This window comes from Athene noctua, chromosome 14 (assembly GCF_965140245.1).
Source record: "Athene noctua chromosome 14, bAthNoc1.hap1.1, whole genome shotgun sequence".
In the NCBI taxonomy this organism is placed as follows: domain Eukaryota; kingdom Metazoa; phylum Chordata; class Aves; order Strigiformes; family Strigidae; genus Athene; species Athene noctua.
The window spans coordinates 3,354,950-3,382,825 of NC_134050.1; the positions used below are offsets into that span (position 1 = coordinate 3,354,950).

The 27,876-nt window shown below is 41.2% G+C and overlaps 1 protein-coding gene across 1 annotated transcript in view; it reads right to left on the reverse strand.

Moving 5' to 3' along the window:
- Window positions 1–7,949: 7,949 nt before the first annotated feature.
- Window positions 7,950–27,876, reverse strand: part of HIPK3 (homeodomain interacting protein kinase 3) — a 74,867-nt gene continuing 54,940 nt past the window's right edge. Inside the window, exons 4-16 of the mRNA XM_074917800.1 lie at window positions 26,406–26,525; window positions 24,431–24,517; window positions 23,404–23,588; window positions 22,446–22,605; window positions 21,935–22,058; window positions 18,075–18,196; window positions 17,782–17,906; window positions 17,512–17,673; window positions 16,309–16,605; window positions 15,285–15,425; window positions 11,264–11,499; window positions 10,872–10,999; window positions 7,950–9,224 (exon numbers count right to left, since the gene is read on the reverse strand). Of these exons, the coding sequence (XP_074773901.1) occupies window positions 8,748–9,224; window positions 10,872–10,999; window positions 11,264–11,499; window positions 15,285–15,425; window positions 16,309–16,605; window positions 17,512–17,673; window positions 17,782–17,906; window positions 18,075–18,196; window positions 21,935–22,058; window positions 22,446–22,605; window positions 23,404–23,588; window positions 24,431–24,517; window positions 26,406–26,525 (2,364 nt within the window). The 3' untranslated portion in view covers window positions 7,950–8,747. The remainder of the gene's footprint in view (window positions 9,225–10,871; window positions 11,000–11,263; window positions 11,500–15,284; window positions 15,426–16,308; window positions 16,606–17,511; window positions 17,674–17,781; window positions 17,907–18,074; window positions 18,197–21,934; window positions 22,059–22,445; window positions 22,606–23,403; window positions 23,589–24,430; window positions 24,518–26,405; window positions 26,526–27,876) is intronic.

Consider the following 27,876-nt stretch of genomic DNA (forward strand, 5'->3'; position numbering starts at 1 on the left):
TAAATCCAACCGCTGTATTAACACGTTCAGATCAAGTAATGAAGTACGAGGCACTGTTCCACCTACCTACAACCTGCCAGTGAGAAACCTTATTATATTACAGTTATAAAACCGACGTCAGTTGTACATGATTACTGTAGATTCACCTTAACAGCTTGGAAACGTGGATCCACATCCCCGTTCTTTTCTTAAATCCATGGGATTCATCTGGCCGTATATCAATTTTAGCCTCTTTCAATTATTTTAGCATCACCTTAGGATTATATTTGGCATCTCTATCTGGCACATACAATAACTAGTAGCAACAGCAATCATTTCTGCATTGAGGTCACCGAGTATATCGGCTGCTGTAAGGAGTCGGGAGGACACGGAATACTGCCTGACACAAAAAGTCGAGGGAAAATAGGAAAAACATAACCCAGAAATTGTGGGAGCTCTCAGCTGCATTTGAGAGGTGGCGCTCGGATCTCAGCGGAGCCTGCCCTCTCCTAACCCCCCTCACCTTTCCCTCCTCCCCGCCGCACTCGCACAGACCCGCCGGGAGCGCTCCTCGGGTTTAACAAAAGCCTCCGCCCGTCCCTCTTTCCCTGCGGGGAAGGGGCTCTGCCCCGCGGGGTGCCGGCGGCGACGGCAGCGCGGGCTGCCCGGGGCAGAGGCGGAACGCCCGAGCACCCCCCGGCGCGGCGGAGCCCCCGCTCCCCTGCGGGAGACAATGGGGCAGAGCCGGGCTGCCCCCGCGGCCAGCCCGGCGACCCCCCCTTCCCGGCTCTCGCCCCCGAAGCCCGGCCTGGGCGCACGGGGCCCCTCGGCGGCCGCTGCCGCGCAGGGAAGCCCGAGCCCCCGCGCAGGGCTGTCTCCGCGGGTCTCCGCGGGCAGGGCGGTGACTGACCGGCCGCGGCGCTCCCCGCCGCCCCCCCGCCCCCCCCCCGCGCTCCTTACCCGGCTCGGCCCGGGCGCTCGGCAGGAGGGCGACCACCACCCCCAGCAGCACGACGGCCGCGGCCAGGCCCGCTCCGGCGGCCGCCGGCGGGGCGCTGCGCGGGGGCGCGGGGGCGCCGGGCGCTCCGCCGGGCCCCGCGGGGCGCGTCCCGCTCCGCCCGCCGCCCGCCGCCCGGCGCCACATCCTGGCACGGCCCCGCCGCGGCTCAGCGGGCAGCGCTGCCCATGGCCCCGCCGCGCCCGGCTCTAGAGCAGCGCCCGCGCGGGGAGGCGGCGGCGGCGGCTGCGGAGGAGGGCGGGGGGGGGCGGCGGGCACCGCATGCTGCCGGCGGCTCTGCCCGGGCGCCCGCCGCGGCCGGGGGGACGCGGGGCCGGGGCCCCGCAGCGGCTCGGGCGCGGGGAGCGTCCGGGAAGGCGCTTCCTCCACAAAGGGCTCCCGGCGCCGCCAGTCCCGGCCCCGCTCCCCGCCCTCCGAGCGCGGGGAGGCGGGGAGCGGGGGCGGCGCTGCCGGCGCCGCGGGGACCCTCTCCGCCACCCCGCGGGGCGCCCGGCCCCCCGCACCCGCCCGCTCCGCGCTCCGCCCCGCCGGCGCGGAGCCGGGCGCGGGGAAGCGGGCGGAGGCGCGGGCGCTGGGCAGCGCCGGCCGCGGCCACCGGGGAGAGGCTCGGCCCGCCGTGCTTGCCAGCGCCGCCCCGGGCCCTCCCGCAGCGTTCGGGGGCGCCGTGCCCAGCGTCACCCGGCCGGGGGAAGCGAAGCTGCGCCCGCCGGCGGCACCCGAGGGCCGGCCCCGCGCCCGGCCGGAGCCCTGCAGTGCATCTCCAGCACTGCCCCCCCCGTCCCCCCGGCGCGGAGCCCCGCGGGCAGCGCTCCCGCCAGCGTGGGAAGAGCCCTGAGGAGAGAGAAGCGGGAGGGTGCCGCGGGGGGGGGGGGGGCAGAGGGGCAGCGGGGGAGCAGGCGAGGCCGGGGGGCTGTGCCGCTGCAGTGCTCCGAGGGGCACCGGCACACCCGGCGCCGCGGCAAGCGGAGGAGGGGAGCCCCGGCGGGAGCTGCCTCAGCCCCGGGCCGCGCAAAGAGCAGGGCGGCGCAGCCAGCGCGTCCCCTCATCGGGAGCTGGAGCGGGTGCAGGGGCAGCGCTCCCCTGAGCGCTTTCAGTGCCCCCAGCCATCACGGCCGCGGGCAACGGCGACGGGAGGAGGAGGAGGAGGAGGAGGAGCAGCAAAGCGCGGGGGGGCTCGGGGCAGGACGTGCTGCAGGAGCCCGAGAGCTGATTCCGAAAGGGCGCGACATCGCTGCCGCGGGGCAAAAGCCGTGCCAGCCCCCCCCTCCGCATCCCAGCAGAAAGCAAGGAGTCGTCTTCCTGATAAAATGCTTAAAAGTGAGGTTTGAGGTAGAGCGAGCCCCAGGGCGGGCTGGCCACAGCCTCACGCCCCGCTACCCGGCTACTCACAGCATCCCCAGAGTCACCAGGACCCGTAATTGCATAATTATCTGACTCGTTTAACCCACTCCGAATGTCACCAATACAATTACTTGGCCGCTAATAACGTCCCATTTGTGCCGTTTTACTCCCTTTTTTCCTCAAATCGCTAATTCATTCTCTGCAAAATTAGCTTCCACATGATGACTACTAATGATCAGGCACAGAGAAAAGATGGCAGTTGTATGATTATTATAGTAAAATGGATAGCTTACTCATCACTCCGGTTTATTTGGGGCCAGCGCGTTTAGTGCAGGGCCCTCTGGTGGTACCTTCTGTTCCCTTTAGGGAGTCCTGCGGAAAACGCATTTCATTACTTTCACATTATTCTAGGCTTTGTCATAACACAATCTTTGTAATAGATCTATCACTAAGTTAATTTTGACAGCACTTTTTCCCGGTCTAGCTCTTAACCATTACAGTCTTCTCTTCATTTTTCATTATACAGTATAATCTGTATGTATGTATTACATATAAAATACAGATATCTTTTTGCCTAGCATACTTATTTCAACAGATTTTTAAAATGCATACTTTCCAGAAGGATGTCTGGATAAGATCTCTTACAGCTAGTGAAAGATCACTGACGTTTTACCAAATAACTGTAGTTTACTTCCTAGACTTACCTTTCCCAATCTGATTTGTTTCTGTTGTCCAGAAACGTAATTTCCATGAAAAAAACAGGCCAAGTTTGTGAACATCTCACTCCACAAACACAACCGCAGAATGAAGTCAAGTCTCTTGGCACCTCCAACAGGGTGTAGATGCTCTTAACCCACTACTTCAGGATTTAAGGAGAAGAATCCATTCAAATGTGTATTTCAGGCTCTCAGCATGAAGCTTCACCATTCTCACAAAGAATACTCAGTGCTGTTCCCCAAGACAGGGCCTGCTAGAATGATCTGAATCTGCTTAGAGCACACAGCCACCTCCCCTGGGAGATAAAATGCACCTTCTTACAGGCGAAAGGTAGGAAGATACAATTAACATCCATCGCTGTTAAACTTTATCCATGGTTTAATATGCCTTCCTGCACAGCAGGACAGACTGACCACCCCAGTCACCGTGTGGGAAGAGAGGCAGGAAGGGCTGCAGCATTCCCCTGTGCTCGCCAGAGCCCAAACACTATGAGGAGGTCACAGCTCTGTGAGCAGGGAGCAGCAGTATTTCACCACCCTGCCGAAACTTTGACTCACGCTCCCCTCAATTCACTTACAGGAGCTGGAGCCACGGCACGCATGAGGCACAGCGATTCCTGTGAAGCTACCACGATTGTCAGGACTGTCCTGCTCTGTGAGTGAGACCAAACAGTAGCTTCTCTGTCGCCTCCCAGAGACCAATCATCTCCCCAGCTGAAAATCTAATTCATTGAGAAAATGTAGCATCATCCTGAACCCATTTGTCCCACTACAGATCTGTGGCATGTGACTGTCCCGTTGACTCCGACAGCTCTTCCTTGAATGAATCTACTATCATAACTGCAGTATAAATTTGTCCTTTGCTTTTAGTGACGGGGAAAATACCACATTTTAAATCAGTGTTAGTCATCCTAAAGACAGATGAGAAGATTACTTACTCATAATAATCTGTCCTAGTCCTACCCTTCCACGGGACAGGCAAGACCACAGGGGACAGTCGGACGTTATTGCTAATAGACACCAAGAACAGAAAGGACTTCACAGACAGCGTATTCCCTCGGAAAGGCTCAGGCTGTCTTTTCTTGTTTGTTAGATGTTGCCAAAAGTGAGAGTGTGAAATACACCAAGGCAGTGGCTCTATTTGCTATGGAAAATGTGGAATATAGATACCAATATCAACATGCATTTAAAAGTCAGTAACACGGGAGTCTAACTGTAAAGACTGAAAAGGAAGCAGCTTTCACAGCAAGAGGTGTCTGCAGAATTTGGACAGATGTGTTCCCATGTAGCCTAAGGTTCAGTGCTGCAGGAAAAGCTTTGCAGACACTGTGACCAACTTGCCTTGAAGAGCTGTGAAAGATCGGTAAAGCAGCACCTCGTATTTAGCAAAGGAAAGCTTTCTGTCTGAAATATTTTGGTATCCAAAAAAATATATTGCGCTGCCCTTTCAGTCTTTCACGTTTCATTTATGACAGCAGGACAGAAACCATGCCACCTCCCGAATACGCGTACCCAACAGCCCGCTCCCTGACAGCTCCCAAACCACCAGACTGCAGTAAGCCCCGTAGCCCTGTGGCAGAACGAGCACATTTGGCTGCAACAGCGGCAGCAAACGTGCCTTCCACGGCCGCCTGGCGCACACCAGGGTGGCCATCTGGAGCCACGGGGCGCGCGGGGCCACGTGCAGCAGCAGGAGCACCTTCCCGCTGGCCAAGCAGCAGTTGCCACAGGCTTGGTACAAGCTACAGCAGCACCAGTGATGTATCTGCTGGTATCTGGGCCAGATAACCTTGTTCTAAGGTTCTCAAAGTGGGACATCCAGAACGAAGAACCTTCGAGGTTTGGCTACGCGCAAGGCAGAATCTCAAGATCCTCCTAAGCAAACCTTGAAAGGTAATAACGGATAAAGTTTCATTAAAAAGAAGAGTCAAATGATTATACCAGAATTTCAGAGCCCTCCCCTGGAATTTTCATCACCTTTTACCTTAATCCAGCCTTGACGTAACCCAGCAAAAAACGAAAGCCACTAAAAGCCATCTGCTGCAATATATATTTTAATTCAAAGTGAATCTCGACAGTAATACACCATAAATTCTTATTTTGACACTCACCAAAATAGTCACCTGGAAAACCCGCTTTTTGTGACAAAGTACAGAAGGCTTGGTCACATTTAAATCACTGAGAACTAGAAAGAAATACTATCGCAAACTGTAAGAGACATTACATCCATAAAAAATTTTTCCCAGTCCTCATATTGTAATATTGCACAGTGCAATTGCTACATGGCGAACTAGTGTAGCATAGAAATTCAAAGCAAAAAAAAAAAAAAAAAAAAAAAGCCACAAGTCTACAAATTGTTAAACAGTAACAGTTCAAACTTATTAATCAAGTCTCTATCACTGGGTATTTCTAGAACAAGTCTTCCTACAGCTTGCAGTGTGATTTAACTTTTACTTAACACAAACCAAGTTAATTAGCAGTAAAACCAGAAAATTTAAAAATTAAAACCAAAAAAAAGTTAATACAGTAGCATATTTGACCAATAAAACACCCTGAAGTAAAGTTAAAAACTGAACATAAGAAATTCATATAAAATCTTGCAAATTAAAGTAATATGCAATTCTGTAGTCATGCAGTGTTTTATTTAAAAAAAGGCATTAAAACGGTAACGTATAAATGCTTCTCAGAGGATGACTTTTTTCACAGAAAAGGCCCTCACCCTGAAAGCTCGTTTTTTTGTTTTTGTTTTTGTTTTTCCTGCAGATGGGCCCCGGACACTCGCAGTGACAAGAGTCCGTTCTCTCAGAGTGTATCGCAGGATGGGGGACAGGTCACCCAGTATATTGAATTTAAGCTGTGGCAGGATCCCAAATATTTCATTCTTTGAAATGCAGACATTTCTAGAATTACAACACATAGAAAGAGCAGCAGATCTAATTCGGGGCGCATTTACAGCAACTTTTTCCTGCATATGATAGGATACTGTTGTGATATACAGAGAATCGTGTCAATTTAACAAGCACGTTAGCTTAAAACCTTAAGCGCAGTAAAAAGAAAGTACAGTAAATACATTAGACCAATGAAGATCCCCATGGCCCCAGAAAAAAAAAAATGCAGTATTTTTATTTTTTTTTTTTTTTGTTATCACAATACAAAATTCATTTTCTCCTTTTGCATTGGTGATTCTTGGTGTGTCCATTGCCTGCAATGGAGTGAGCACCAAAAAAAACATCTCTTCCCAACACAAGGGAGTGAACAGAAAACTACCTGCTGGACCATACAGCACAAGTTTGAAGTGGTAAGGTGGAGATCCAATTTGAGCATTTTCTCGACTCCTTATATTTAGGCTTTATATATGTGTTGATAAGATTTCAAATTCATCAGGATACTCCTAGTTTCTAATGTATAATTTATATACATACACTTGTAAAAAATGCATAGAGTTGATTACTAAAAACACTGAAACTCTTGGGAAAAGTTAGGTTTCTTAATTTTCAGTGTGATTAAAAACGAACTGCTGGTATTTTTATTTTTTTTTTTTTATGATCTAATACTGTTGTATTTTAGTTATTACTTAAAAATAAATCAAATGTAGGCACATTTATTTCATTCAGACATTCATTAAATAAAACACTGCTTGTGTTAGTGGAGTAAAGAAAAAGATTACCAGTTATTAGCTTATTGACAGAGTTAAACTCAAATGCTTTGCACTCTTATTCCAGTCAACATTGCAAGGATTGTATTCCAGATTTTGTTTTAAAAAAAAGTTAAGTCAAGCCTGCAAGATGCAGCTTCTTAAGTGTCTACACAATGCCAATATGAAAACATAAAAAAATTAAGTTACATCAATACATCCACTTATATGCAGTGATGAGCTCAAAGTTAATGGAGATAAAATACTGATGCAAATAACACGCCCCCAAAAAACATATGCAATCATCTTCCATCATTTACAGTATAGTAGTTACGACACTTCAAACATGAAAACAAAATATAAAAAAAAAAAAAACAAAACCCAAAAACCAACAAAAAAACCAAACCCAAAACCCGGCTTCTATTTCATGTAATTAGACTTGTACAGAAATTAGAAGGCTAAGAAAGAACTAGTTAATCACCTAATTTCACAGCTATCTGAAGTGGCAATCATTATATAGCAGCTTATCTATGATACATTCAAGATAAATGATACAATTTATTACTTGCCCATAAGCTAAAACACAGCCTCAGCTTAATACCTTCCGTAAATCCCATCTCTACACTACAGTATACTTGAGGTCTATGAAAAAGTAGCTACCTTGTATAGGAAATGGATGATTAAGTCTTTGGTGCTGCAAAAGCAACTTCATTTGAACAAAACGAAAAACGAAAAGACACACTTCTAAGGAAAAAAAAAAAAAAAAATAAAAATGCAAAAAGCATGTAATTTACGTCCCTGACGGAATGTATTAAATAAGCAAACACACACAACAAGCTAAAACAAATACTATCGTGTAAAAAGACTAAAACCTCTCCCATGCATAAATGAAAGATTGCACACAAAGAACTCACATCTTTTCAAGCTTCAACAGTAAATATTCTGCTACTAGTTATTTAAATACTGCATGGTTTGCTCAGGCTAAGATGAAACCATATCATGGATCAATGAGCACTTGGCTTTTTCTTTCGTTAGCTAGTCAGTCATGCCTACCGCACCTCTAAACATTTTATTATATCCAATTAGACAAACACTTTTAAAATAAACTACTTAGGTTGTATCGCAGTTCCGTTTACCAGTATGAAGTACTGTGTTGTGTGTCACTACTCAATAGCTACTAAATCAACTTTTCTGAAGCACTACTAGTCTTGTCTTGAAGCTAGATCATTCGGGGGGGGGGGGGGGGGGGGGGGGGGGGGGGGGAAGACAGCAAAATTCAGCTACAGCAAAACATGCTGCCTTCTCAGTAAGAAAAACACACCCAATACTAAAATCATACCACACAAAACCCAAAATGAGCATTACGCTATCAAAAAATCAGCAGATCTGAATTTTTAAGTGCTGCAGTCCTCAACATTTATATATAAGTAATAACATTAACAACCTCAAATATTTAAGGCACTATGTGTGGGAACAGTTTACAATGCAGCTGAGATTATTAGGACAACGACATTTAAGAGCAATGTTTAGGCTTTTTTTTTTTTTTTTTTTTTTTGCCCATGCAAAAGACACATGCAATGTGAAGAACAACAGCTCAACTTTTAGATAAGTGACTCAACATTTAAACACCAAGATACGCAATACAAACAAGTTACTTCTACACTGTACTGCTGACACATGTGCATCTGTTGCTCTAGTTCTGTACACTGAATGGCTTCCCAAATGTAGACGTGTCTTGCACTAGTTAGAAGGCAATTTTATAAAAAATAGCAGGAGCAAAACAAGATTTCTGCTCCCGTAAGTCACCTGTCTAAAGTTACTATATAAGAAGATAACATGACCAAAGACAAGGTATACCAAATGTGCAAAACACATTAAAAGTGAGTTTGTTTGTTTGTTTTTTTAAAGCTCAGAGTTGTTTAAATTGCACCCAAGTCTACATGATTCAAAAAAATAATTTTCCTGTTGTGCCATGGCTAATATTTAATAAATACCATGTTTCTTCTTAAACCAAAACTTCTGTATCATTGAGCTTCCTCAATATACTGTATTTGAGTTCTCACATAAATGGATACTGGCTGAGTTTTGTTGGACTCAACGGAAATCCTGTGTAAGCAGGTGATGCTGCAATGTACGAATGCGGTGGGAAAATTGGTTTGTATTGAGTCTGATGAATGGTTGGGGAAGGTAAGAGACGGGGATTTATGCCAACTGGAACTTGGTGTACTATACCACTGGGATGAGATATATTGTACGTTGGATGTTGTAATAAGGGTCTTGAGGTACACGGCGAGGCAAGGAGGTGGGCAACAGGTGCAGCAGTACTCAGGGGTGCCGACGACGGGTAGGGAAGGATAGCAGGCTGTCCTCCAAGGTGGGTACTTCCAGAGAGATGCGCGTGCACCGTGGTGGGATTTGGACTTCCTTGAGGAAGGGAGAAAGCGTGACCCGCAACGCTGCCTGGGATGTAAGCCTGCTGCCTCCGATGAGAGTAGTTTCCATTCCATTCCTGCGGCCCAGATCCAAAGGGCTGAACCTGTTCACACAGAGAAATGGGCAGGTCTTAGTTATTTTGAAGTACAAAGAGAATTTGAAAAATGGAATAATGCACTAAAACTAGTCAACTTAAAAATCAAGAGAAATATCGAGATAGGAATAATTAAATGCTTAAAAAAAAAAAAGAGTAGCTATTTAGACAGTAGCACAGACAGGAATTCTGACAAGAAGGGATGGTAAACAGAACACAAGTTATCTTAATGCTCTTGCAAAAAAAAAAAAAAAAAGATAAAATGCCATGCTGGGCTGTTTTAACAGAAATACCATGTATCACATGAGCAAGGTGCTTATTCCACTCTACTCAGCACTGGCTTGGCATCAATTGGAAGTGCTGCGTTCAGTTTGGGCACCATAATGAGGCACAAAGAGGACAAATAGGAGAGAAATTTTAGAGGAGAGCAGAAAAAAAATAATAAACGGATTGAAAATATCTGAGACAACTAGGCAAACAGAAGTCTAGGGCTATGATCACAGGAAGATGTGACAATCATTAACAGTTACAAGGCAAAAGATTAAAAATCAATTACTCCTATTAAATGATGCAGACTTCAAACTACACAGGGCATCTACCAAAGAAGGAAGGATCAGCATAAATTTCTGCAATGAAAATAACGTTCTACACTTTCTGCCAAGAGGCCGAAGAGCTGCAGTCACTGAAGAGATTAAAAATTAATACTGTGCTGATCATATTAAGGTTTGCTTAGAATTAATTAAACCAATCCTTCTGCTTAATCATGAAGAAGAGGAGATGGTGTCACCCATCCAAATATTTCTTTCAACCTAAACTATTCAAGTCATTATTGGTAAATCCTCTTATCTACATGTAGCATGCTTGCATTTAGTATTTGACTTAGAATTTAACATTCACAGTTAGTTATACTCTGCGAGACTTATACAAACAGGTACTGATAATAAATGTACCTCCAGATACCTAACCAAAAGCTCAAGGCAGCTACAATTTAAAATTAATTAATTAAGAAGGGCTTAAACTTGATGTCATATGTCAACTTCAGTTCTCGGCCGCAGTAGACACAATTACTACGTTGTTAGGTAACTATAAAAGTAACTTTCACATTAGCTTTGAGTATTTTCCAACACTCAACTACAGTCACAACTTCTTCCCCCGCCAGATTCACTACCTGGCAGCAAAGGTTAAGAAACTGTGGGGTTTGCTAAGCTCTATCCCATCTCTGGATACTCAAACTACAAGGATTTTCATGCACACTGCTTACAGAACAAGACTGAAATACGGACCCAGTTTTTAACTGCACACTGAGTATTTTAGCATTTGGGTGTAGGAAAAAAAAATATGCTAATGGATTTTTCATTTTGTCTTGTGCTTTGATTTTATATAGGCATTGATAATTTTCCCAGAATGGCTTTTCTATCATTTTTTAAAATGAAGTTAGCTGCTTTAAGGAAAATGACCAGAAGTAAAAGATACTTATGACTTGCCCAGTAAATTGAAATCCATTTTTCAACATTTTAACACTTCTGCAGTAAAGCTGTTGAAAACCTGCAGTTGCCATTTACAGCAACTGAAATTATAAGCATTCAGCATGTTTGGAACCTCAAAACAGAAAAACAACCAAAAAAAAAATTCTTAAATATGAGTAAGGACACATACCTGACTGAAGTTTATATGTTGCTGATGGAATGCTGATGTCAGTTTTTGCTGACGGTTTCCTACTACAGAAGACTGGTTTATTCTTCCCAGGACAGCCCGACCCTTTTTCAGTGGCTGGCACGTAGCATCTTCCAAAATATAAATGAACAATGTTTTATTTTTGTTGTTACTGTTCTAGCAAAAGTTAGATGAAGTTTCATTTGCTTCAGCATACAGGGAGAAATAATAAAATAATACACTAAAGCCTTAAAAAACAACACAATTTACGAGTGTTTATAGCAGATATATGAGTAGGTCAAAATTCTTTTTATGTATGGCTACTGAATCGATATTCAAATTTCTATTATTACCTAATTGGTATAGAAAGAAAAAACACACCTGAACTAACCTACCTGTATTCACCATCTGTTCATCAAGATGTAACCTGTTTTCAAGTCTCATTGGTGGTACCACTACCGTGCAAACAGCTGATTTGGTTTCAGGATTAACCGATGCTCTTGCTTCCTTATTTTTGTTGGTATTAGCTACAAAGCCATTTTCCACAAATGGGCTGTCATGTCCTGAAGAGTCTGAAGTTGGGGAACCATCCACTGTATCACATCCACTTTCCTGCTCGTCATCTGACATACTATCAAAAAAAATGGAAGTATTGCATTGAAACAAATACATTTTCATAATATAGATGTGTTTTATTAAAGTGCCATATAAAATGTGAAACTACTCAAGGGTGGATAAAAACGTCACATTTTAATTATACAAGCACAGACATTCAGATGGCAGTTCAATATTCAAATTCATTCTACCCGTAATTTGCAAAGTTCAGAGAAAGGGGACAACTTCAACATAACGACTCAGACATGCAACCCAACTTACACTTACTTTTAAATTTATTTTTTAAATAATCTTGTACTTATAATCCAATTGAAATTTAGATTATTAGGCCAAAAAAAAGGGTTGTAGATTATTTTCTTTCTTCCTGAATCAAAACTTAAAAAGGTGTCCCAATGGTTATTACACTATCAAAAGAGAACCTGCTGATCTGATTTCCTTCTAGAAATCAGCCACATCCTGAAGCCTGCAAAAAGCCATCCCATGGGCCTACGAGAGTCAGGATGAGACAGAACGTGCTGAGGAAGCAATCTGCACAGTGGCAGGCAGCTCCCTCTCATCTGCATATCAACCACCAGCACCTACACTAGACCTTCTCTACAGAAAACTCAGGTCCCCGTGGAGGTCCTCCAGAGAGCGCTGCCTTTGCGTGACTGAGAGATTCTTATAAACAGATTTAGATTAAGGAGACAAATGCAACTCTCTGTCTACACAGTGGCTATTTTGGCTCTGGTGGTCTGCGAAATCCATGCTGGTCAAGTGGTGTGAACTCATCCATTCAACCACTGCTTTTACCAAAGCTGCTGGAAGGGGAGAGAGGTGGAGAAGCCAGCTCATAATAATAGCCTTGGCTATTACTGAAGCTCTGTGCTTGTATCAGAAGAAGAAAGGGCTAAGAAGATGGTGAATGCCAGCTGCCAGAAGCAAGACCACAGTACAATCAGTGGAACCAGGACCAAATACCTTTTAGGCAGCAAGCAGTAAACAACCTGGGAAAGGAAACTAATTTACAATGAGGAATACTGCCAGAAAAGATATTAATCTCATTTACTCATTATTTATTACACAGGCAAAACGTACATCACAGACCTCTCACAAACAACAACAAAAAAGAGCTTTAACTAGTCCTCAGCTGGGACTGTGCCAGATATAGACTACAAAGATAGCAAGAGACATCCTTCACTTAATGGAGCTAAAATATGAGGTGATGAATAAGTAAGTGTAGATGCTTCCAGTTCCCACTTAGAGATAACAGGCATGAGAATTAAGAACTTCTATTAACTAGAGAAAACATGAAAACCCCAGTCTATATTAAAAATTGGTGGAATACATGCTTAACTTAAACCAAACAAGTAACAGCAGTGAATTTACTAACCCTTAAGCATATGGTCAAGTCTTTTGGTGATCTTATAGCTAACATAACAAGTCCTTACAGCACGGTAACTCAATTAAGATGATATATCTAAAACCATTTATAATTTTTTTTTTTTTTTAAAGTACTTTGACATTATGAGGGCCAGCACAAAAATCTGAAATCTTAGTCAACAGAGCTAGATAATTGTAAATGGTTTATTAAGTAACAAATATAGATACTGTGACAACTACTGAGCAATTAACTATATTTCTGTATTCTTAAGTTTTGATTCAAGTTACTAATTATATGACTCACTAGAAGTCAAATGCTAATGAAAACAGAATCTGATACACTCCTGTATTGATATAAAGTTGAATTAGAAAGGAGAACTGAATTGCAGGTCAGTTCCTTGCAATTCAAAGAAAACACTAAAATCAAGCAGATCTTTATAAAAACAACTTGTCTAAAGTTTCGACTGTTCTGATACTAAAGATTATCACCAGTAGGACTGACAATGTTACCTATCAACCAGTGAGACTACCTGACACCTCCCACCCCTTGTTACAAACATCTTTACTAAAATTTAATCATTGAATGGAAATTCTTGAAATGCTTCTTGTTATTCTCTTGGTTTACAATCAGTAATTACAAATGCTTGAAAATAAGGCCAGGAAAACATACCTGATTTAGTCCATCTATATAACTCTCACAACTTTTTATTTTAATATCTCCAAAGTCCCAGAAATGGTAGAAATTGGTCCGGGATTATCTTCTACATCGAGTCACCCTGTGCTCCATTACTGTACTTTTGTTGTTGGATCTAGCAGTTGTGTCCGCAGAATGAGTTGGATCAGTTTAACAGCCTAACAGAAAACTAATCCACCCAAAAACCTGTGTGGCTGGGTTAAGTGTAACACAAAGCTGCATCTTGAGTAAACTTAAAACCTTTCCCTAGTCCTAGCACTCACCAGACTATACACGTCACCTCCTCAGAAAACACCTTCCCAGCCTGGACAGTACAAAGAACAACAACCCACTACACCTTTATTTTCAGTGTAGTCAGTGTCCAATACTGAAGAGATTTGTTCACTGAATCCAAAGATTTCAGGCCTTACAGAATAACAAATGGATGTCAAAGTTATTCATGCACGGGTCTTTTTTTTTTTTTTTTTTTTTTACATCCCCACCTTTTTTGTGAGAGGAGAGGATTATATTTACATAAACAGAATAATTTATATAAGCAAATTATCCTTTAAAGTATCATTAAGTCAGACTGTCCAAAATTTAAAACATATAAATACAGAGTACAGGCAATTAAAGTCCTTGTCAATACATGCTACGATAGAATCTTTAATTAAACTAACTTTTTTTTTCATTAAGACTCCAATCTTACTCATTTTGCAAAACGAAACTGCTCCCAGTCTGAATCACTCTTTTCTATATAGAGAGCTATTCTACAGAAAATAGGAAGTGAACTGTAGAATAAAAATAGAAGAATTGGTCAGGCTCATAGCAGCCACAGATTGCTTGAAAAAAATTAATTGTATCCCTAGGTCACAGAATTTCTACGGGATATTGGGTAAATCCCATTAAACCAAATTTTCACCCATAGCAGCAACTACATATTCCAAATGTTCCTAGGTCCCCAAACTCACGTCTAAGTATCTGATTTTGTGGAAGTGCCAAATACTCATAGCTACAAGTATTGACACATTAGTGCCGGAAGGGTAGAGATCAAAACAAGAGGAAGAACCCCAACCGGGACATCCCACGTCAGTGGGATCTTCTGACTGCGTCACTGGTCCATGTCTTATGTGTGTGACAGACAGATGCTTCAGAGTCAAGCTCTCAGATACTGCAGCAAAAATGCCATTCATTTTCAGAGTTGCATTGAATGTTTTTGTAAGAGTAAGTTTTGAAGAACGTGCAAAAAGCGGAGGCTTAAATAGACACGAAGCAGTGAAGATAAAAATATGTAAAAGCTGCGCATATGAACAGCGTTCACATAAGGGAAGCTTAGGTTTGGTAGAATAAAACAGGGCATCAATGCCACTAAAGAGACAATGCAAGATAGGCAGTGGGAGAACATGAAGGTGCAAGAATTAAAGACGTTCTGGTCACTTCAAATCTATCACATCCTACTTTGGCTTCCTTAATTTTGCAACCTTAGAAGATTTTTGTTCTAAAGAAAGTTGCATGCAACATGCTTGTATTTTCTGTGCAAACGCCATTCAATATTCTGAAAACTCCCAATGTAGCAAGATGCATCTGTTAGGAATGCTAAAAGAACAGTCTATTCTGTGCAACTGTAGGTCAATTAATTCATTTTTAAATACATCACTGAGCCTCACCAGATGGCAACGTAACAAAGCTTTTGCGTTTTTTAGTATAAACTGAGGCTGCTGTACGTTAGGATCTTTCTTTTTGTGGAAAGAAGCACAATTTTTTACCTGTTGGACCTCTTGCAAGGAGATGGACTAGACTGTCCCGAGGAGCTGGTACTCAGAGTGCTATCAGGACTGCTGAGAGAACACACGCGGTCAATGTTCAGGGTATTCTGGCAGGCTTCACAGTCAAGGCTACCTTTACACCTACCACACAAAAAGAAAGTGAGCAAACTTACCATCTCTCATTCTTTCTTTCCATACACCACTGACTTGGGTGTAATTACGGAATAAAAAAGGGGTCAATATTAGAAATGGCCCCTTAAGTGTAAGTTAATGTCCAATTCCTGATTTCTTTTACATCCAAAAGATATTTTAAACCTTTTCAGTGTTTTCTTGGAAATTCTAGACTAAATATGCGTTTTCTGAAACATATTAAATGAGTAATTTTGTTACTGAATCAATACTAAAACAAGTAGATAAAAGACTTTAATACAACAATTCAGACCCTTGAAACATTTGACAAAGTTTAGACTTAAGATACAAGTTCTTCCAGTTCAGAACCGTTACAAGTAAAAATAGTCAACACTCACTAAACTTTTAAGCTCTCATTTAAAATATACATGCTACTTTGATAGCTCTGTGAAAGCAAGCTCCTCTGGCAGACCATACTCAACAAGACCATACTCAACATCTGCTTTTACACCCAAATGTACACCCTTTCAAACTGTTAGAGAAATACTTTTTACCCTTATGTATGTAATATTATCTACTGTAGAGTGATAACACTGATTATAGAAAGCTACAAAACTAATCTTCAACAAATAAATAGGGTATGACAGCATTAAGAAGAAAAATATGCTGGACCTAAAGGTATTCTGGTTTGAAAATGCCTAAGATGTATAGATTAACGAGGTCGACTTTTGAAAGTATTTTTCACTTTCAGATAATATCCTGCTACAGAGTTAACTTCTTAGTGAAATCTGATTAGAAGTGGATTGTCTTTTTTTAAGTCAGATTCATTACATACAGTAGCTATGCTAAGCCATATTTAAGTAACACCTTAACAACAGTAAACATTGATTCTTACTCTCTCAGTGAATGCGTTCGCCCTATGTCATCTTCATCTGTGTCACTGCTGATGGTGATCACGCTGACTGCTGGGCTGGGGGAGCCAGCAATGAAGATGGCCTGGCGCTGTTTGGTTGGAAGAGATGAATCAGGGTCCAGCCTGACCGATGCTTCACAACAGTTACTTTCCTGTCCTTCTGAGTTATGATTGTCCTGTGCTTCTATACAACTTATTCTCTTTACAGCCTTCAGGTTAAGTATCTTTGGAGATAGAAAGGCTGAATTTTGGATATTGGTATTTTGTAACGCATTGCTCCTGTGAAGAAAACACACCATTTGATATTTAGTGAATCTCTACCAATAGACCCGAAAACTACTATTTTCAACAAAAACGAAGAAAGCAATGTAGACTAATCCATAAATTTTCTAAACTAATACAAAGAAACACACAAAACAGTAGTCATAAATACATAGATGATTTCAGACATTAATAAAAAAATCCACACTACGTAATATTTAAGACAGATATTTGCAACAACGTTCAATACGATACATTGAAAATCCCGTTTTCTTATAAAAGAAATTAAAATCCCATTTGGGCAAAACACAAGCAAACAAAACCTGGCCAGATTTTCTGCAAAGATTCTCCCTCAAAACAAAAGCTGGTAGCCTCTGAATGAAATCCTTCCTTAACACAAGGCTGCTGACACTGCCCTCTGTAACCCACGCTTTCCCCTTTATTGAGCGTCCCACACCTTTGCAAATACTTTGTATGGCAGTGGGGAATATTTTATTCAGCAAACAGCTGAAGTGGTTTTGGTTACCAGTGAAAGAGAGACTAGTAAGATAACTGTATGGCATACTGCAACAGTGTTATGTACTGTCTCTTTACTTTTAGTTGTCTAAACCTGATATAACCTCACGCACATAAGCTTAGGAATATCTCAGAGCCACCTCCCCAAAGGCTATAAAGACAACATTGCTACCATGATAAGCACATACTAGTCAACAGGAACTAAAACCTATTACAAGTATTTGTTCCATCTAGTCTGTATTACCAAAACAACATTGAAAACTTAGGGCAGAAAGGACAAATTTTTCCAAAAGACCATTTAAGTCCAATTGTCACTAACAAACACGCCACTTTCACAGGCCATTCCCCCTTCCACTGAACAGCAACTACAGATACAACATCTCTGAATGCCAGAAATATCCTACCAACCTGTTCTGACACAGTTTGTTCCTCTTGGTAGCTGCAGGCTGAGGCCAGACAACATGTGCAATGCCCACACTAATTGGCTGAGGGGCAGACAAGGTTATCTGATGTGTTAAAAGAGGCTGCGGTATCAGTGAATTGTAATGGGTGCCCTGGGTAATCATCTTCCTGCGGAAAAGTAAAGGAAGTTTTAAATTGCAAGTCATTTGCATCGGCATCCATAGGTCTTGTTAAATCAAAGCCATTAAGGTACTGCACAAAAATATGTGGACTTACCCCCAGTCTCCAAGCCTCTGTGGGCCAGCCACAGGATCAGAGGTCAGAGATGTAGCAGGAGCTGCCACTGGTGCTACTTGCTGCCACGCAGGAACCAGTATTTGCTGGGTCTGATTCGACCATGTCTGTGGTGAAGCAGAGAAGATTTCATGATACGTGAACGGCTGAACTTAGGTTAGGTGCTTGTAGTTCAGCACAAAACAGAAGAGGGACTGCAACAGAACTCTACAGGGAAAAAATATTTACTAACTCATAATAAAACAAATAAGATTTTTACTTTAAAGTAAGCCAACCTGAGAAAGGATTCCTGCTCGAATCTGTAGCGGCTGAATTGTGTGGGCTTGGGTCATCAACGGAACTGCGTTATCCACCCTCAGGGAGAAACTAGTAGGTTTACTATGGTTTGTAGGAATTCCTGTCAAGGAGAAAAGCATATACCCAAGCTTTAAGCAAAACACCAGTCTTACATATATTTTCTAAGCAAAATGAAAACACAAAGGATAATTTTGGAACACTTTACTATTCTTCCTTGATGTATTTATGATCTAACTCCACAATTTAGACTTTCAAGCCAAATAAATCAACATCTAAAAGATTTTTCTGCTATTACTTATCTGCACAAATATTTGATGCAGTAATTTCCAGAAAGAACTGCCAATAGCTACTATTTGGAAACAGACTACTAGAAAGCAGAATGACTTTGCCAGGAAGTTCTGCAAAGCTTTATCACAAATTACATCAAAACTATTTGAAAGGAAGCAGACAAAAGCAAGTAGAACTGAATTTCAAAGCTTCTCAACTGACTCCTGAACTACTTCTGCTCTGTATTTCCAGCTAGCTGAAACCCATTCCTCTTAGCTTTTATAGCTGGCAATGCCCCATGTATAATGTCCCTATTTGTTACAGTCTCTTTTGGGAGAAACAATGTAAAATTTTTTGTGAAAGCCATCAAATATTTGCAGTGGAATGCAAAGGAATAATCCTATTCCTCCCTTCATCAAATTAATGCAAACCGTAGCACTGTTGGAATATTACCACAAGCACATAATAGGAAAAAGATGCATCTCATGCCCTGCGTAGAGTTCATTATTGCCGCAGGAAACTAACAACATACAGCAAGGCTGCAATGTTTACTAATAATAATAATAATTTTTGACACAATAACATTAAACTAAAATGAAACAGGATTATTGGTTTTTTTCCAACAGATATTGCAACAGAACAGCTATGTTAGAAGAAAATACTGCCTAGGCAAATATATTAATTTCATCTTCTAACTGCACTTTGTGTCTTGTGCTTTAGTCAAAGACTAAGCAATGGGTGTTTTCAAGAATTACAGATTTGTCTGGGTTGGAAAAGACCTTAAAGATCATACAACAGTTCCCAACTACACCATATGCCTCAGTGCTCGGTCAACCTGACTCTTCAACCCCTCCAGGGATGGGGACTCCCCCCCTGCCCTGGGCAGCCCATTCCAACGCCCAACAACTCATTCTAAAAATAAATGCTTCCTAATATCCAGTCTAAACCTTCCCTGGAGAGGCTTGAGGCCATTCCCTCTTGTCCTAGTGCTTATTAGAGAGACTCATCCCCAGCTTACCCCCATCCCCTGCAAGATTAAAAGTGGGGTGGTTTTTTAAAATCTTAGCAGTAAAGGATGAAGGAAAATCTTCAACTGATGTAATCTTTCACATCATAACACAATACTGAGATATAAACACACAGTCCAAAGCTTTTCATTTTGAAACACTGTTGACTAATTTTTTCCACACAGCCATCTAGAACAGCAACATCTTCTCTCTGCCAGAAGTAGCAAGCTTTAGCACTTCAGATATTCGACAGAGTAGCCAAGCAGAGATACCATTAATATCACCTCCCCTCTGTGCCAGCAACTCGTCACCTATGTGATGAAAACAATATATCCCCTTCATTGAGGCTGTAGCAGAATTTAAATTTGGAGATTTGTCATCAGAATAAAAATACAGTATATAGATCACAGATAGAATATTTGCCTGTACTGTGTCATTTTCTATTATCACAGAATGGTTTGGGTTGCAAGGGCCCTTAAAGATCATCCAGCCCCAAGCCCCCTGCCCTGCCCACCAGCCCAGGTTGCCCAAAGCCCCATCCACTTCCAGGGCCTTGAACCCTTCCAGGGAGGGGGCAGCCACAGCTTCTCTGGGCAACCTGTGCCAGGGCCTCACCCTCCTCACAGGGAAGAATTTCTTCCTTAGATCTAATCTAAATCTACCCTCTTTCAGTTTAAAGCCATTACCCCTCATCCTATCCCTACACCCCCTGATACAAAGTCCCTCCCCAGCTTTCCTGTAGCCCCTTTAAGGACTGAAAGGATGCTGTAAAGTCTCCCCGGAGCCTTTTCTTCTAAAGTGATAAATAATCATTTATTCATCTGCGTATAATGAAAACAAAAGGGCTTTTAAATTATGGATTATGTCATTGCGTAAAGCGTATATACAATATAAGTAAGAAATTACTTAGCCACACCGAGTGCTCAGAAGGAAATCTGTGTGAAGCTATGCATTTAGCTCCTACAGCCTCTGACACTCTGCACAGTAAATACACATCACTTCCATGAGTTTCTGGAACCCCAGACAGATGCAGCCAGCACAAATAACATTACTGAAAGCCTGCTGTACCTGCCTTTATCTAAAGGAATAGAGTTCTCTAAGTTCAGGTTAAAAGTGTTCTGGGTTGTTGTTTTTTTTTCCCCAAGTGAATCTAGTGTGATTTCTAGAACTTCAAAATGCAGAGGGAGAACTAAGGAGGATTTTGAAAGACATTCTTAAAAAAACCTACTTCCTATAAACTCCATCATTTCAAGATCTGATCTCAACATGAAGCTGAACATCACCAAGACAGATAAATTGCATCTTTGGAGATGAAGACTATAATCAAGCTGACTTAATAAGCAAACAATATAAACTACCTTTCCCTCTCCATAAATGACTAATACTAGTATATGAAAGGCTGTTTTTCACTGGCTCCTCTTTCATCCGCCCATTATAAACACAAAAAACCAAGTTTTTCTTGATATATTCTGAGATCTAAATGAGGTTTTAAAGACTCCTCCAAAAATTAAGACCTACATTTTCGTGATGCAAATACAGGTTTTTAGGAAACAGAGGTCAGCTGCATCACCATGTGTCCTTCTAGAGATGCACATGCTTATTTAGTCATTTTCTCCACTGCAGAAATACCTCCATACTAGCATTTCTACCTTGCAGTCTTCGAAATGTTTCTGAGAATTAAATTCTCACCCAATTATTTCTTTCAATAAATACATAATTGTATGCTTAAATCAGTATTATCCTTTGTAATACACGAGTGTTCAGCCAAGCTGCCCTTTCCTCCTCACAGCACAATGCAATAAAAGTTCTGAAAAATGTAGTTATGTGTTTTTCAGCCATCAGAAAGCTGTGGCAGTTCTGTCCAGCTGTCCTGGTTCATCGTAACTGTAGAACAGTAAATGTGACAGGGTTTACATAGGGCAGCTACATCCCTAAAAGGCGGCTCAAGTTTCCAGATGTTTTCTTAAAATATTCACTTTGAAGTCCAATTAAAAAACCCCAACTTTACTATCCAGACAGATTTATCACAAGAACTGTTGTATTTTCTCATTCTTACCCCAGGATACCCTACAGATGTAGTTGGGGGAGGGGGAAGAAGAAAGAAATAAAAGAAAAAGCAAACCCCAAATCACAACCAAATCAACAAACAAAAAAAACCCCAACGTAAACAGACCCACCAAAAAAGAAACAAAAAACTGCACCCACTATAAAACCACCACAACACTGATATTCCCTTCATCTTGTTTCCTCTCAAAGTTTATTTCAGAATACCCTCCTGTCTTGCTTCAACTTTCACAATGTCCCTTTATTTTATCCAAGATAAGTATATATGTACAGATATCTCTGTGTGGGGGGTATACTCTGGACTGCAGATGCTGATTTGCTATTTCCTTCAGAAAATTGCAAGGTATCTGGATCTGACTTACATGCTGGTTTTTTAATGACATGATAAAGTCCTTTTAAATATATAGCTTAATCAGATATAATGGAAAACTCAAATATTGCTAACGGACAGACAATAACACTAATATTTTAGGAACTGTAAGAATTACAGTTAAACATACCTTGAATAGTAGGAGGACATATAATCAATGCCTGTTGGAAAACATCACTGCAACCAAACTGAGCAGTTCCTGCCTGCAGTGGTATCCCTCGGTGCAAAACTGAATGGGCAGATGCAGTTAGTGCCTATGGGAAGGGATTCAATACAGGCAACGTTATAACCGTGAATCTATCTCTCTCACACACTTGTCCCACCAGCTTATATAATAAACAACTAAAAACCAAACCCAAAATAACTTCTAAGCATTAAAATTTTAACTCTATTTCACAGGAAGGGGTTCTGTTTGGCCACTGGAGGGCACTACAATACAGCGCTGCTTGCTACAGCAATCCCAGTTTGAAACTTCATTTTGGTGTGGAATGAATGATTTGTTTAGAACATTAGGAAAAGCATGAGAATAAAAGACAGAAGATTTTATCACTTAACAAATGTAATTTTTTCAATTATGAAATTATTTAGAGAAGCTTTATTACTTGAGTTTATAATTTTTTTAAAAAAAAAATTGTTTTTACCTGACTTCTTACCGGACCGATTTTGGTAAAGCTCGCAGTCAGGTTAGCTGCACTGCCCGAGGCAACTGGTCTCATAAGCGACGTTTTATTGCGATTACTTAAGTCATACAAATTTGATCTGCATTTGCAAATATCCATGATATGAAAACAGGACTTCACTCTATCAAAACCAGAAAAGAAGTTGTTGTAATCAGAATTTCATGTTTTTAAATATACAAAACAATTCCCCAGAACACAGAAAAAAATTAAATAGACCACAGCCAACATTTCCATGCTTCACAGAATGGCATCATATACAGAAGTAGAAAAAAAAACAAAACAAAAAAAAAGAAATAGTGCTATTACTATGTTCATGTTAAGCCTTTGTAATCCACATTTTAAGATCAAGAACACTGCTATTTCCTGCTCCTTGCATCTAACACCATTTCCTAACAACTGTGTACCAGCAGGAAGGATAGTTAACTGAATGGATGGAAAGTTCTTCCAGTGAAAGGCTTGCACTTTAGGAAATCCACAATGAAAGAAACACACAATTCCAGAACCGCAAGAAAACTTTCGATATATTCCACGTTAACCATGCATAAAAGAAGGTATCGGAGTTGTTCATCTCAAGAGGAAATGCCTACCCTAGCTCTCAGTGGCTGACAGGAACTAAGGCTGTTCACACTTCCAAAAACCAAGCCCAAGTTTCTGCAGTGTTGGAATTTAAGAACCAGGCATTCAAATGGTAACTTAGAAATTTATTGCTTTAAATGTAACTTTTCAGAAAAAAAAAAAAAGTTTCCTTGACTAAGTAGATGTATTTAATTTTGCAAGCACTTGAAAGAATTCTCTAAGGCATTACAAAAATGACAAAAGATTTTTCTCTCTAACAGCAGAAGAAACAACACTATTCTACACGTGAATCACTACAACAGAGATTTAAAAAAAAAAAAAATCATTTTTGTGTGTTACATACTGGTTGCTATGAGGAAAATCGAGGAGGTGCTTCATGGTAACAAAAGAATGGTTCAGGGTCTCAGCTGGAGTGATTCTTAGATCAGCATCGATAAGCAACATTTTCTTCAACAGACTGACAAACTCCCTCCTATCTGCCTTCTCTGCCAACAGGTCACTTCCTTCCAAATCCATCACCATGTTCACCTGGCATCGAGCAAAACAGTCAAATAGAAGACAAATTTAACGCTTTCCGTTGTTGTTTTCTACTATAAAATAGTAATATTCGATTATTTTATCATGTGAGGCATGGGAATTTGCTGGCTTATCCCAATACAGTGGGCTTGGAATTGGTGACATTCCTCTGCACACACACTAGACCCCTTGCAACCTCCCCAGCTCAAAACCCCTGAAGGCTTTATTCTAGTCTGGGACATGGAATTTAAGCAGTAAGATTTGGGATAAAGGTCTTTATGTGGTCTTACTTAAACTACAGAGGTAATCTTCAAAAAACAATTTCAAATGTGTATTAATGACAATCTTGGATAAATATTTTTTTATTCTCTTTTCAAAATATGGCAGAGAATGAAAAATTTCCTTTTGTTATTGACTAGAGAGTTATAAAACTAAGGAAAAGTGAAGAAATATGGGGTTTTTTTAAAAAAAAAGAAAGGAAAAAATAATTATACTGAGAATTATATTGTTAAGATAGCAGGATCCGTATGTGTTCTTTTTTAACCCAGAATGGCAGATAAGATGGAAGCAAAAGTGTATGTTATATATAAAATGAAAGGGTTCCCCCACCACAAGGACAAGTACTATTGCTTAACACAAGCAATGACAAAGGAAGATTTTTATAAAAAGCTCAAAGGGCTGACATAGCTAGACATTTTCCTTAGAGCAACAATATACAGAGAAGAATGGAGATGACTGATACACAATAAGTAATATTCTAGAAGATGTTTATATCAAAACTAGTAAAATGGTTTAAAAATCACCATTCGTTCCCACACATTTCTTTTGCAAAGGAAGAACTCTTTAATACTCACGTGCACTATATCATCCAAACTGTTGAAAATATACTTTCTGGCCTCTTTAGACTTCATACCTGTTTCTGCCTCGTGCTCTTCCAATGTCTCAAAAAAGAAAAGGAAAGCTGAGTTTAGAAGTTGACAATAAAGGTCACCTATTTAAAGTTACTTTGCAGTTATTTATTGACCTAAACCTCCCTGGTTTTTTAAAAAATAATATTTCAACTGTGTATTTGTGTGCTGCTTTGCTGCCTACTTTCATTTTCTAAATCAAAATACAAAACCTACTAAATTTCACGTCTGACTGATCACAGTACTGGATTCCAGTAGATGGTTTGTAAATCATACAGGAAGTGTTGAAAGCCTAGCAAAAAGTTGTTTAAGAAGACTCTCTCGTGTACTTATATTTTTATATATCGGAGGTTTTTCTATCACTTGCATTTTACCAATTTCCTTAAACTGAGACCTTTAACTACAAACAGCAGCAACATATCACTGTAAAAAATAAAACAAAACCCAGACTGTTCAATTTATCTTTGCCTTCTCTTTTCTTCTGTTAGTTTTATACTTCTATTCCTCCATATACACAACAGTTGGTTTAAGTATTTAAATGCTGAAGTATGAAACAAACAATTAAATCCTAGAGAATGAATGTGATCACTCATCAGTGATTTATGAGCTGGAATACCACTTCCTGTTACAATTTTCCTCCTTCAACACAGACAGCACCAGTAGGCTGGTGTTGCAAGAGGCAAGGCAGGACTGCAGGGGAACAAAAAAAAAAATAAAAATTTAACAATAGAGATTACAGAAAAGTTTCCAAAATTAACTTTGACAAAACCTGTGAGTAATGACCAGTGGTCCATAGCAAAACTCCTTTCTTCCCCCAAAACAGCATTTAGTCTGATGCAAGAGAATTAACCTCTGCAAGGTAACAGCTTCTGAAAATGGGGAGGGCTGTTTGCATCAAGAACTTGTTTAGGTTCTCCGATACGGGGAAGACAGATGGAAAGTGCCACCTAATGATCAACTGCCCCCAAAAAAACCCAGAATACTGGAATAATCAGGACGGTGTAATTGGAGAATCCTTACATAACCTGACCCTGCAGCGTTAAGAGAAGGCAGCCCGGCCCCGGCTGCTTGGCCCAACGCGCGCCGGGGATTTGTGAAGTTACTGTGGAGAGTTACACAACTTGTGCTTTGAGCTCGTCAGCTGTTTGTTACTGCAGAAGTTTTATGTCAACTGTAACTGTTTCCTGGCTCCCCGAGTCCTCCGTAAATTCAGCAAAGCTGCACCATGAAGCAAGACAATTTAAAATAAATATATATATATCTTTGCATAGAAAGTTAAAGTTCTGCGTATGGCTAGTGTGCAATAATGTTGCTTAGAGAGAAGCAAGGTGTACAGACCACAAAAGTACATTTTTTTTAAATTTTGTGTGTTTTCATCGTATTGCAGCTTTGAGCCCACGAAGACAGTTTTAGCAGGAGATCTGAAGGAAATGAGCTGTACACAATCATGTTGTTTCTTAATCTCCTTTTTCTCCTAGGAACTTCTGATCCCAAAGCCAGTTTTGAACAAATTTTGACAGAGCAGTTTGGGCCTCGGAGACAAATTCTTTAAAGTGAGAAGTAGTAACTGAGCAAGGAAAAGAGACAAAACAAACAAAAAAAATAAAACCACCACCTAATTTAGTACCTCTGGAGATGCGAGGCTTAATTTGAATTGTCCACTGGGCAGGCCTGTACTGGCCACCACACAGCCTGGCAGCATCACCAGACCTGCCTCTGGGCCAGCCAGCAGGAGGAAAAGCAGGCATGAGCTCAGAGTGCTGGTTTTGGGGAACGGGAAAAATGGAAGGGACACAGGGCAGGGACTGATAAAAAACACAGGAGGTGCAAAAGGGAGCTAACGGTGTTGTAGTGATTCTTGGCCTCTTGTTTCTCTGCTCACAAAGTAATATACTATTTTCTACTACATTATACTGTTTACCTTTAATCTCCAACTCGAATATGGTGCATCCGTTTCTCTACAGAAAAATCTTGCAGTTTTCGTTCCCATGCTTAACAACTGCTCCCCTGGCAAACCTTGGGTCTGTGAAATGTAACGAATCTGGGGAAGGGAAAAAAAAAAAAAAAAAACCAACAAAACAACAAAACAACAAAAAACATGGGAAATCATTTACTTCTGGCTTTCAAAATCTGATCCACAGCTAAAAACTTGTCATTTCCTTTTAAAGATGGCAAAATGAACCACCCTCAAAGCTCCATTGTTCAACATCTTACATAGGGGAGAAACCTAACACTGAGCGCTTGATACTGCTCTCTCCGTCTCTCAAGAGAAAGCCATACATAAACAAACCTCTGAAGTGACCTATATAAGCAAGCTTTTAAAGTTGAGTCACAGAAATGAGGAGCCAGGGAGAGTGGCTGTCATTACCTCCTCAACCCATTCAAATCCTAAATGTAATATTTCATCCTAAACAGGAAAATTAGTAGGAGTGCTTTGCTTGCAGACAGAATCTCAAATAGTTTTTTTGCATACTCTCACAAGACTAGATAAAAATCCTTCCCGTTTGCTGTTTCCCATGTATCAGTTTCTTACATGCCTGACACACCTGCATTCCCAGGAAACGTTCCACTTGGAAAGGGAGTGCGTGTACAACCTCTAGGCATCCAGCAAAAGACACTGTCCTTGTCTGAGAAAATCTGCTACTGAATGTGATGGGAATGGACTAGCTTTATGCTGACATGGTCAGATGCTCTTTTCCACTGAAATGATCAACAATTATTTTAGAATATGATTTACTATGCACTTTGCATTACCTTTCTTATAGTTGATGATTAAAGTATTATCTAAAACAGTTAAGATTCAAGGCTTCAACAGAAATCTGTTGAAACAACATGTTATGACGTGTTTTAACTACTGTATATGCAACATTAACTGTACAAGTGGGGAGTTATCTCAGAAGTAATACTTCTTTAAAAATTAAATAAAACACCTTTAAGACAGACATGCTGAAATAATAATTGGCAATAACTGAAACCAGCTTGTTGCAGGTCGGATGCCAGCAGCTAGGGCTGAAGGTCTGAGCGGACCGAGGGCTGAAAGGTGTTGGGCAGGGTCCCACCCCACACGCCTCCACAGAAGGGCTGCTGGTGTGGGCCAGCCCCTGGAAAAGGTGGAGCAGCCAAGGAATAAGAGAGATGAAAGAAGGAAAAAAAAAAAATGAGTGATGAAAGACACCAAACCAGAAACTGGGAGATGAGAAGATGAATCCAACGGATGACAGAGGACGTGAGAGCTCGAAGCACCTCAGAGGAGAAAAACTGATGGGCAGCAGAGAGGAAAGGTACATGCAAGGCTTCTGCTGCAAAACAAGGGACAGACCAAAGTGGGGAGGAACTAAACGCAATGCTGCCAACTTTTGGTATCCTCCATAATTCCTTACATCAGGAAGCAA